We start from the raw sequence: 12,137 nt of genomic DNA, 5'->3' as shown, positions 1-12,137 counted from the left end.
TTGGGGGACACCAATAAAGAGGCACAATCTGAAGGGGAAGCTTTGCCCCCATGGTTTACGCAACAGCCTCTTGGTACTTAGTTCCAGCTGGAGTCACTTAATAGCTTGCTCCCCGTTATTGACATACAGCGAGCTGCCAAATACTCATTATGAGGCTGCGTTCCCAGAGCACCTTAGTTAATAGCTATTGATATTCCTACCTCTTCGGCGTTTTCCCAGCTGTCCTCTAACTCAGAGACCCTGTGCCCGCCACTCTTCTGCCGGTGGCAGGTTGAAAAGACGATGTACAGGCTGAGGGAGAATTATTTCAATGTTCCTTTCCTTCTTCTTCTCCCTGAAGGCTTCCTCCAAAGGAATCTGAAGTGACTCCGGATTGGTTTCGGAGGGAGAGGTCGAGCACGCTAGCAGGTCGGAGGAGCAGGGTTGAATTTCCATTTTTGGAAAGTTAAAATATGGCCCTTGGGGGGGAAAAAAAAGGGGAATTCCCTGCAGAGGAGAATGACCGTATTTTCGTGGGGAAAAAAACCAAAATAAAGTAAAGAACCATCCTGCAAAAGGGGCAAATCAGAAAGAGGTTCATCAGGACTTTTTTTTTTAAAAAAAATAATGGTTTCCGTTGCTTTAACAAAGGGAAATTCAAGAGCAAAAAACCCCAAGGAAATCAAACAATTACTTTAGATTAACACAGTTGGAAGGGACCTTGTAGGTCATCTAGTCCAACCCCCTCCTGCCCAAGCGGGAGACTCTAGTCTACACCATTTCTGACAGATGGCAGTCCAATCTCTTCTTGAAAGCCTCCAGTGTTTGAGTGTATTTCTCTAGTTGGACACTGTAGAAATGATCCCTGAAAGTATAGTCGTAGAATGATGGGGTTGGAAGGGACCTTGGAGGTCTTCTAGTCCAACCCCATGAAAGCATTTTTTTTTTAGTATTGTGATGTCCAGAGCTGATTGCGGTACTTCAAATGTGACCTTAACGATGCAGTTCTATAGGTAGTCCTTGACTTATGGCCACAATTTCTGTTGTAAGTTGAGTCGCACCTCATGTTATGACAATTTTTACAGCATTTATTAAGCGAGCCACCGTTGTTGGGTGAATCAGGAGGCGATTCAGCACATCACACAGTCGTTAAACAAACCCAGCTTCCTTGTGCAACCACCGCACCGAACGCTTACATGCAGGATTTTCGGGGAGGGGTTTGGCGATGCCGTCTTCACCCCTCCTGAATTAAAATCCATCCCTTCTTCCAGTCGGATTTTGATTCCTGGAATGAGGAGAGAAAGTGGCACCATCTCGTTCCTTGGAAAAAAATAATAATTGTGGATTGAGTTCCTGCAAATGCAGGCATATATAATTGGAAAAAAAAAATTAAATTGATTGACTAAGACTCAGACCAATAATTGACTAATCTTTCATTTGCTGAGTGACAGCTCTATTGGTTATCCAGCGCTTGAGCCAAGACACATAATCTACACACAAACATTAAAATCCCTTACACCAAGAAAAGCTAGACTTTGCTGCCTGGTTAAATGGCCCCAATGAAAAATGGTCAATTACTTTTATAATTGTCCTCCAATTTGTGCAATTGGCTCTGGTTGCAACCTAGAGGAGCGGTCTCCTAGGATAGCCCTGAAAAGCATCCTCAGAATATTAAGGAGTAGAAACATGGGGCGCGGGTGTGCCCGTGTGCCAGAGAGAAAGGGGAATCTGCTTTGTTGTGCACCCATAGCCCTGGGCTTGCACGTAGCTTTTGCGGAACAACAGCCTCTTCTGCACCGAGTGTGAAATTTTCCTCCCTGTTGCAAAGATCACGACCTCCATTTGGCTGGCCTTCTCCTTGGGGAGAGAGGCTGGCATGCAGGCGGTTTAGCAGAGGCCTTTCCCAACGTGTCCTGCCAGGCCGTGGAGTTTATTTTGGGAGGCTTACGAAGCAAATACGGGTAATAAGCAGCAATAGGAAAATCAATGACGATAAATGAAGCACCGGCTAGCGCCGTATTTTTGCCGGCCGTCTCATCGTTGGGGCTTTGATTAATGACGGACCGTCGGATCACGAGCCATGCATTCCGAGGGCTGGGGTGGGGTGGAATGACATGGGCTGCTTTTTAAAGGACGCCATGTGGGCTGCGGGCATTTTTTTTTTTTTAGAGAGATTAACAGAGTCGGACAGGACCTTGTAGGCAGTTCTTCCAACTACCAGTTCACTAAACGGCTCAGAAAGTTAACAACTGGTTCTCCTGAACTGGTGCAAACTGGCTGAAACCCACCACTGCTGGTAGATCATCTAGCCCAACCCCACTGCCCAAGCAGAAAACCCTGCACCGTTTCTGACAGATGGCAGTCCAGTCTCTTCTTGAAAGCCTCCAGGGATGAAGTTCCCCACATCTTCTGAAGGCAACTTCTGTTCCATGGGTTGATTGGTCTCATGGCATTTGAAGATTGTGAGGACCCAGGGCGTGGCACAAAGGCAACACAGTCAGATAAGCCATAAGAGTCCCTTTATTATCTCCAACTTTGCCTCCAATGTCCAGGTTACCTTCGGCTGGAGAAAAACTCTCCAAGGAACAGCCTTTGACTGAAGAAAATTCAGTCCTAAACAAGGTACACAGAAACTGTAACTTAAAGTCCAAACAAACAAACAAACTGAACCAAACTTGAAAGCACAGCAAAAGTCACACAGTTGGGAAGATGCCAGGAACACAGATAAGCCATCATGATACAAGATAAAGTCATGTTTGCTACCAGCAGTTTCCTGCATGCAGTTTGCCTTTTTTTTTATATATACTGTGTTCCCAGCTGCAGCTAATGAAGGGAATCAGGGCCCTTTCCTCCCCTGTAAGCCAAGCAACCCACGTTGCTCTCTTCTCCGTTCCTCCCTGCATGCCCTAGGATGAAGAGGGGGTGGGCCTGGGTCTTCCTCTGAATTCCCAATCCCTTGTTCTACCTCTCCTTGTTCTACCTCTCCCCTGCTCTGCCCAGCCAGACTTTGCCCTTCTCCTCCACAGCCAACGGAGCCACACTCCCACTCCCTGTCAGCTGCTTGGCTTCCTCCTCCAAGTCAGATTCCGACAGGGGCATGACAAGGATCTTCATGGCTTCACTACCCTGTTGCTTTTACCAGAGGTCCAATGGCTTCCCAATCTGCCTTCTCTCTCCATCTGGCACTGAGCAACTCCGGATTAAATAAAGCCCCTTGCTTCCAGAGGCACGTCAGCACCCAATCTTGATATAGAGATCTTCTTGAACCCATGCAGGTTTGCGTAAGCCACTCATGGAAGCCACAGTAGTGCCTTAAGAACTGCAAAATAATAATAATAAAAATGAGTGGAGGGGACAAAAAAAGGATTCGCGTTGGCTTTTGCTGACACACCGCATAATATATTGTTGGGGAATAAACATCTTTTTTGCAGGAAAGGTTAACATCCTTGTAAATTAAAAATAATAACATGAACAACGCCTGGAGCCACCGACGGGTTCGTCTGCCTGCCCTAATCCTAACCTCAACCTGCAATTGTTCCAGCTTACTTCAGAATCGCTGTGTTTGTGTGATTGGCAACACTGAAGGGGATTTGTGGGTGGCCGGGGGCAGGGATTAAAAAAATGTAAGATGTTGACCACGACTATGGAATCGAATCCCCCTTTTAAACATAGGTCCTGATGCCTGCAAAAAGTGGACAGGATTTTGAAGGAATGGCGGTGGCTGACCTCTTGACATTCCTGTGAACCCTGGGGTCAAAAAATATATATTGTAGGAGCTGAAATTGCAGCCCCTACTTAATGCTGACCAGCATCTAATGTTCTTTCATTCACACCACGGGTTTGTCAGGTGTGAAAGATTAGGTCCGCATGAAGGTCCAATTAAAGTGATTTATTGCTATCACCAGTCCGATGTACAGGAATCTGCTCACCTAAGGGTCAGCCTCTGCTTGGTGTTGGATAAGGGGAAATGGAACTCAAGGGAGGTTGGACTTGGTTTGCTGGTGACTCTGTAGGGATTCTAGGCTGATTCCCCCACCCCCCCCCCCCCCCACAAGCGGTTCAAATTTTTTTCTTCCCCCCCCCCCCCCACAAAATTTATATAACAAAAAAAAAAGAGCGTTCCATTGGGGGTCTTTTCACTTTGGGCGGCTTGGGGGGGGGCCTTTTGACTTCTCCTCCTTCTCCTACAAGTTGTGTATTTCAAAAAGAAACTTGTGCACGAAAAGATGAGACTTCTGTTCCCATTGGCAGTGTTGGGATTCAAATTTTTTACTACCGGTTCTTTGGGCGTGGCTTGATGGGCATGGCAGGGGAAGGATAGTCAGAGTTGGTATTTGCCAGTTCTCTGAATGACTCAAAATTTCCGCTACCAGTTCTCCAGAACTGGTCAGAACCGCTGAATACCACCTCTGCCCATTGGCAATTGGATGGCCAACCTCTTCCCCAAGGGAGAATTTCAAACACTCCATTGGGTCATTGAGTGGCTGTGGACTGAAACTCTGTGAGGTTTCAATCCTCTCTAAAGGGGTCTTCTGGAGATGCTAAATCTAAGAATACTTGCTAGCAGGAATGGCAGCTAGACCTTTCATGTGGGTGAGATCTTCCTTTAGAAATGCAGTTTCAGCGGTGGGTGGGTCACTTTCTTAAACCAGTGGGTCATTTCTCTTCTTCTCCAGACCTGTGTCTCTCAACCGTGGTGTGGATTTCAACACCCAGAATTCCCCATGGAACAAGGTTCAGAAATACTCAATCTGCCAGGATTGCTCCAGACACATATATGTCCACTTCTGACGTGGTTATCAAGCAGTGGTGGGATTCAAGTTTTTTTTACTACTGGTTTTGTGGGCGTGGCAGGGGAAGGTTACTGCAAACTCCCTATTCCCTCCCCAACCCACTAACCTGCTTTCCAGCTCCATTCTTCTGTGCAGGGCAACCAAAGAAGACCCAGCCGATCAGCTGGGACTCAGTGGGAGGCGGAGAAGAGATGGGGTTGGTGGGGCCAGTCAGAGGTGGGATTTGCCGGTTCTCCGAACTACTCAAAATTTCTGCCACTGGTTCTCCAGAACTGGTCAGAAACGGCTGAATATCAAGGAGAGATGGGCTAAACTTCTCAAGCTAAGGGGTTTGGAGAAGCTTTTGAGTGGAGGACATTACAGAGCCACAACTTACCCTTTGTTGAGCAGCCAGAGGTCCACACACCCCTGAGTTGAAAATCCACAATCTCTCCCTTGAAGTCTGAAGGAGGATGTCCTCTGTTTCTGGTGGTCTTCCATTTGACCATGGCTTCCATAAAGGAACACAGTGCTCAGCCAATGCAGGGAGATCTTCAGCTGCTTCTGTGGAAATACGAAAGAGTTAAAGACTCCGAACATTGCTTTGAAACATTGCTGACATAGGCGCTGTTGAGTGTTTTCTCTGAGGATTGCCGTCCAATTAAAGGATTTAGCGGCCTTGATTAGGTTTTAAATGTTTTGATTTTAACAGCTGATTGACTAAACTCATGGCTTAGACCAAGGCTATTAAAAGCTACCTTTGAGGCCGTCAACTCCGTAACTTACCCCTGGACTCAGTCAAATGGTGGGGTCCTGATCGCTGACCCTCAATCCATTTTAGAGGCTTCCATCCTTTCTTCCATGAACTGAGATGTTGCTTTCCTGAAGAGCTGGATTAGAGCCATAGAATCATAGAGCGGAAGGCGACCTGAGAGGCCCAAGGCAGGAGAGTCATTATACCATCTGAGACAAATGGTTGTCCAATCTTTTCTTCAAAATCTCCAACGATGGGGCATCCACAACTCCATGAGGCAAGCTATCCCATCGATTAATTGTTGTCTCTGCCAGGAAATTCCTCCCTATTTCCAGCCTGGATCTCCTTCTGATAGGTTTCCATCCTGCCCTCAGGTCCTATGGAAAGGAAATCGACCCCCTCTTTCCTGTGATAGTCCTTCAAATATTGGAAGACTGCTAAGATACCTCCTCAACCTTCTCATTGTTCCTCTAGCCGTTCTTCAAAGGATGAGTTCTCCAGACTTTTATCTTCTGGGTTGGTCTTCTCTGCACTCTTTCTAGGGTCTTAGGGGGGCTCATGCATGGTAGAACCCACAGCCAACCTCACACACTAACGAAGCTACTTGTTTTTTAAAAGACAATTAGGTGTGAATGTGCATCGGGGCGAACTAAACTCAAGAAATCACGTGATCTCAGAGAGAAAAAAAAAACTGACCATACTTCCCCAGAAATGACATTCCTGACAGGTGTCCATCCGGGTGTGCGAACAGAAGGAGGTACAGGTAAGTCCACGCCTCTGATCACCTCAAGCTACACCATCTTTCCTTTGGTTTTTGTTTTATTATTTTGTTTATTTATTTATTAATTTTGTCAAGCATGTTTTAGATAACAGATATAATTAGGAACATGATTATGAGGACATGAAAGGGGTACAAATAAAAGGGGACATTAGGACAGGGACGTTGGTGCTCTTATTATTAATTATCTTGTATTTTTTTTATACACAAAAAACAGCAGTGTACACAGCAAACGAGATAACTATGCTGGGTTTCATATCACAAAACACTAGTCAAACACTTCCCAAGTGTTTAGGACTGCGTGAGGTATTGGCAGATTATGCGAGCAGATCCCAGTAAGGTGGCCTTCTGCAGCTGACCAATGGTGATTTTGTCAGTGCCAAAAATATTGTTCTTGTTCTTGTTGTTCTTGTTATTATTATTGTTGTTGTTGTCATTGTCGTTGTCATTGTCGTTGTTGTTGTTACATATGTTGTTGTTTTTATTGTTATTGTTATTGTTCTTGTTGTTCTTGTTGTTCTTGTTGTTCTTGTTCTTGTTGTTCTTGTTCTTGTTCTTGTTATTGTTATTGATTGCACAGTCAGACAGATGTTCAGACTGGGTTTGGCATTTTTGTCTACCTATCGAGTCCTTCCCCAAGAGACCTGGGATAGGCAAATCTGAGTGTTTGATGGTGTTACAGAGATCTCCGCAGGATGGAAGCTGTTTCAAGTAAAGCTGCCTTCTGCAATTGACTGATGGTGAATTTGTCAATGCCACTGATGGTGTTCAAGTGGTGCTCCAGTTGTTTTGGGACTGCTCCCAAGGCACCTATTACTATTGGTACTACCTTTGCTTGCCTTTGCCATAGTCGTTCTATTATTATTACTATTATTACTATTGTTTTGTCTTGTTGCTTCCAGCAAACCTTAGTTTAACACGAAGGACGATACCAGTCCCCAGATATCCTGTTTGTTGATTTTTAAGAAAATCAACCAACAGTTTAATTTAGTTTTGATTATGGTTTGTTGACAATGGTCTGGGGAAATCAGACTGGGTGCAGGAGAACCTCTGGAACGGATGCTTCCAAGGGACCCATATATCTTCCTTCCTTCCTTCCTTCCTTCCTTCCTTCCTTCCTTCCTTCCTTCCTTCCTTCCTTCCTCCTCCCTCCCTCCCTCCCTCCCTCCCTCCCTCCCTCCCTCCCTCCCTCCCTCCCTCCCTCCCTCCTTCCTTCCTTCCTTCCTTCCTTCCTTCCTTCCTTCCTTCCTTCCTTCCTTCCTCCCTTCCTATCTTTCTTCCTATTTGCCTTTTCTGAAGCTTTCATACCACACAATAAAGTTTGTGATGCTTCCCTGCCTTCTTCTTCTTTTTTTTCCTAATAATTTTGGCCAGGCTCCCTGAATTTATTCTGCTCAGTGCTTCTTGTAACATATTCCAGCAGCTTAAAGTCCTAGTCAACACCCAGCAGAACCTGACCAGAGAAATAGCTAAGAAGACTACTGGGGCATTTAGGATCCGTGGGGTTAATCTCCATTTTAAATCCCCAGAGGGGGGGGGGCACAGAACCCTGCTGTCTCTTTCTCTCCCCCCCACTCCCAAAGCCTTCCATGCTGTCTTCCCTACTACAGCAAGCTGGATGTTGTAGCAGAGGTGGAGGAATGAAACTGATGGACAAGGTAGATTTGCGTACCTTGGCTGAAAAAGAAAACCAAACACTATGAAATCATTGAAAATCCTTTACAGCAGGGGTGGGATTTTACCGGTTCACACCTATTCGCTAGAACTGGTTGTTAATATTCTGAGCAGTTCTGAGAACTGGTTGTTAGAAGAAATTACTGGGCTAATCCTGTAAGGAAGGCCAGAAGGAAACATTCTGGTGTTGCTTACAGAAACTGCCTCTCCGTTAACCCTTATTACGTTCTTGGCAGGACTAGACTTCCTGTCTCTGGAACGTCAATGGAGTTTTTCCCCCTCCTTTGCTAGTGTGGAGTGACCATTCAAAGTTACAATGGCACTGAAAAAAGTGACTTATGACCATTTTTCACACTTACGACTGTTGCAGCATCCCCACAGTCACGAGAGGCCAGACGAGGAGATGCGTGCCTCGATGTGAGTGATGTTGAGTTGGCCACACCCAGCCAGTAACATGACCATCAAGCCGCACCCACCAACTTAGCCACGCTCACAGAACCGGTTGTTAAAAATTTGAATCCCACCCCTGTTTTACAGGCACCAAAATCCTTTCGGTGCTTTTTTTTTTCTGCTGCAAAACATTTGAATATCAGAGTCAAACACAACTGGGGAAGGGAAGTGCCATCTCATTTGCTTCTTGTTGTTGTTTTAATTCTCAGAAGCAGCCCAGCCCATCCTAAAATCCCAACCCCACATTCACTGTGTGATCTATTACATTTCAGGCCAGGTTTTCCTTCCAAAATCCTGATCTGGTTGTCTTTTTCATGAGCCTGGGCTCAGTTTTATCCAGAACAAGCCTCCCTCGCCATCCTCTATGGATTGAACTGCTCAGAAAAAAATGTCCCCTCCCTTTGCTGCCTGTTGCAATCAATGCAGTGAGTAGATATTAGAGCACACGCCATATTTGATGGATGCTCATGGAGGCATGGAAAAAGAGAGAGAGAGAGAGGGAGAGACAAAGCGAGAGAGAGAGAAAAGGAGAGAGAGAGGAGGAGGGAGGGAGGGAGAAAGAGAGAGAGAGAGAGAAAAAGAGAGAAAGACAGAGATGGGAGGGAGAAGGAGGGAAGGAGAAAGACAAAAACACACACAGAGAGAAAGATAGAGAGAGGAAGGGGGAGAAAGAGAAAGAGAGAGAGAAGAGAGAGGGAGGTAGAAAGACAAAGAGAGAAAGAGAGAAATGGAGCGAAGAAGAAAGAGACAAAAACAGAGAGAGACAAAGAGAGAGAGAGGGAGGGGAAGAAAGAGAAAGAGAGAGAGAGGGAGGAAGAAAGACAAAGAGAGATGGGAGGGAGAGGAAGGGAGGGAAGAAGAAAGAGACAAAAACAGAGAGAGAAAGAGAGAGAGAGAAGGAGGGGAAGAAAGAGAAAGAGAAGAGAGAGATGGGAGGGAGGAGAGAGAGAGAGAGGGAGGGAGGGAAGAAAAAGAGACAAAAACAGAGAGAGAGAAAGAGAGAGGGAGGGAGGGGAAGAAAGAAAAAGAGAAGAGAGAGGGAGGGAGAAAGAGAAAGAGAGAGATGGGAGGGAGAGGAAGGGAGGGAAGAAGAAAGAGACAAAAACAGAGAGAGAGAAAGAGAGAGAGAGGGAGGGGAGAAAGAGAAAGAGAAGAGAGAGGAGGGAGAAAGAGAAAGAGAGAGATGGGAGGGAGAGGGAGGGAAGAAGAGACAAAAACAGAAAGAGAAAAAGAGAGAGAGAGAGAGAAGAGAGGGAGAAAGAAAGAGAAAGAAAGAAGGGGGAGTGTGTGTGTGTGTGTGTGTGAGAGAGAGAGAGAATTTTCATGTGCTTTCAACATCTTTAAAAAAAAAAATCATGTCGAGTGACAAGGCCGTTTGCACCAGGAAAAAAATTGCCACTTAATTGAAGGTGTCAAAATTGGGGGACTGTGGCCAGCGCCAACTCCAGAGCCCTCGGCAATCTTCGTTCTTCAAAGGGCTGGGAGATATGAAAAACGCTTAGAGACAGCAGGCAGAGGACGCAATCTGCCAGCACAGTGTGCAACCTCTATTTATTTTCGCCAAAGCGAGCCCCCCCCCATTGATACTCAGGGGCACCCGGAAATGCCTGGCAGGAATGTTTGGTCTTTCTTGCTCCAGATGGCTAACGACAGAGCTACTTGGTGGACGTAGAGCTGGATTAAGGAGAGAGTTTGGGCCAAATGAGGCCATCGCTTCCTTCAAACATGCTTAGATCATAGAATCCTAGGGCTGGAAGGAACCTTGGAGGTCTTCTAGTCCAGGGGTCGCCAACCTTTTGGACCTCAGGGACCACTAAACTCATAATTTTACATCCCGTGGACCAGAGACCCTGGGAAAATCCCCCAAAAAGTCTGCAGAAAAATTCCCCACCCCATTGTCCCACCAATCGATCATTCTTTATTTGGATCACAGCATACCGTCTCCAGCTCCGTTCTCTGGGGGAGGGAGAGAGAGAGAGACTTTTGGCTTCATGCAAGGAAAGCAGCAGAAGCAGCAGAAGTCTTTCTTTCTCTCCCCCAAACTCTGCCAGAAACGAGTCTTTGCCGGCGCAGCCTCTTGGAGCAGGAGGCCTTGCGGGGTCCCAAAGACTCATTTCTGGTTTGGGGGAGAGAAAGAAAGACTTCTGCTGCTTTCCTTGCGTGCAGCCAAAAGCAGAAGGAGAAAGAAGCGGAATATAAATAACATATTACAGTACAATCCATCTCTTGTGTATTATACTCGGCGAAGCGTTACAGTCAGTGTTGGGTGTATATTTTGTGTATATTTGTAGATATTGTACTCTCAAATTGCAAATGGAGATGTGGGTACTCTATTTTTCTTATCTCCATTTTTAAGTGCTTTGGTTTGATTGTATTGCGAACAGTTGCTGGGGTGCATCCACAGTTTCGTTGTACTTGTACAATGACAATAAAGTTCTTCTCATTCTTCTAATTCTAATTCTAAAGAAGCAGCCCAGTGGCCCGGCCAGATGTGTGGAGTGAGTGGGGCAAGTTCCCCCCCCTTTCCCCCCTCCTCTCACTACCTCGTGTTGTTCACATGCAAGTGATACAAGCCTTGTGTTCCTGCGGCCATGTGGGCAGCACAGCCTTGTGTTTTCACACAGCCTGGATTAATAATTTAAATTTCAGTTTTGATTCATGATTTAGTTGAGAAGCTCTCCTCTTGGTAAGTGTCTCCAAGGGCCAAGACACACATATTGGGGGGAACCTGAGAACAATTGAATCCATCTCTTCAAGAGATGGACCATGAGCTACGTTGAGGCCTTCCCCGGCTTCTATTTATTTTATTTTATTTATTTATCCAATGTAGAGGCTGCCCATCTCACTCCCAGAGCGACTCTGGATGATGACTATTAAAAATGCTTCCCCGTGACTCTTCCACCGTCCCTTTTCAGATTCTGCTAGTTTCATGTTTATGCTTCAAAAGGTCTCTGACCTTCAGTGGCTGATGGCGTGAACACTAGGATCCAGACTTCCTGGGAGAACAACCCACTTCCGTGCCCCAAAGTATCCTTTGGAAACTTCATCGTTCAGCCCCCTTTGGACATGTCAACGCTTCCATTCTTCCTTCTTGAGGACGTTCTCTCACCGTCAACGTTCTCCCTGCTACCGTCTCATGAAGACAGAACAAAGGCTGCCATCTTCACCCAAGTCTTTTATCTCTCAGCTTTGTTGGAGGGATTCCCAGTTCCCAGATCACAACTGCTCCTCGTCAACCCAGATGGTTTTCTGCTGCTCTTCCCAGACTTTATCCTTGATAATCCGGAGAAGATCTTCCAAACTGCTCCACACATCCGTCTCCAACGAGGCGTAAAGGCAAGGTAAGCCCTCCAGTTCCTTCTCGTTGTGACGACACGTCCTGAGTAATTCCTCCTCCAATTCTGGTTTTGGTAGCAGCTTCCTACAAGGACACAAGAAGAAACACCCCCACCCCAAAAAACAGCTGTTAACCAGATGTACACCCATGGAAACATAAGCAACCAGAACCAGAATCCCTCTCTCTCTCTTTCCCTCCTTCCCTTCCTCCCTCCCCCTCCCTCCCTCTCCCTCCCTCCCTCCTTCCCTCCCTCTCTCTCTCTCTCTCTCCCTCCCTCCCTCCCTCTCCCTCCCTCTCTCCTCCTCCCTCCCTCCTTCCATCCCTCTCTCTCTCCTATCCCACCTAACAGAGTTGTTGTTGGAATTTATTTTATTTTGATTTATTTATTTATGT

The 12,137-nt window shown here is 46.2% G+C and overlaps 1 protein-coding gene and 1 pseudogene across 7 annotated transcripts in view; both read right to left on the bottom strand.

The window, feature by feature from the left end:
• Nucleotides 1-760: 760 nt before the first annotated feature.
• Nucleotides 761-860, bottom strand: LOC148129661 (small nucleolar RNA U3; annotated as a pseudogene).
• A 10,340-nt stretch (nt 861-11,200) lies between these two features.
• Nucleotides 11,201-12,137, bottom strand: part of CARD11 (caspase recruitment domain family member 11) — a 46,031-nt gene continuing 45,094 nt past the window's right edge. For all 7 annotated transcript variants that reach the window (XM_087942206.1, XM_087942205.1, XM_087942208.1 and 4 more), the window contains one exon: nt 11,201-11,828. In XM_087942206.1, coding sequence (XP_087798332.1) covers nt 11,624-11,828 — 205 coding nt within the window. In that variant the 3' untranslated portion in view covers nt 11,201-11,623. The remainder of the gene's footprint in view (nt 11,829-12,137) is intronic.

Source organism: Notechis scutatus, chromosome 12 (genome assembly GCF_049901735.1).
Source record: "Notechis scutatus isolate UNSWTSFEM ecotype Mainland chromosome 12, rNotScu1.2, whole genome shotgun sequence".
Lineage (NCBI taxonomy): Eukaryota > Metazoa > Chordata > Lepidosauria > Squamata > Elapidae > Notechis > Notechis scutatus.
The sequence above is the reverse complement of the archived record's forward strand: the minus strand, read 5'-3'. Positions and strand labels throughout refer to the sequence as shown.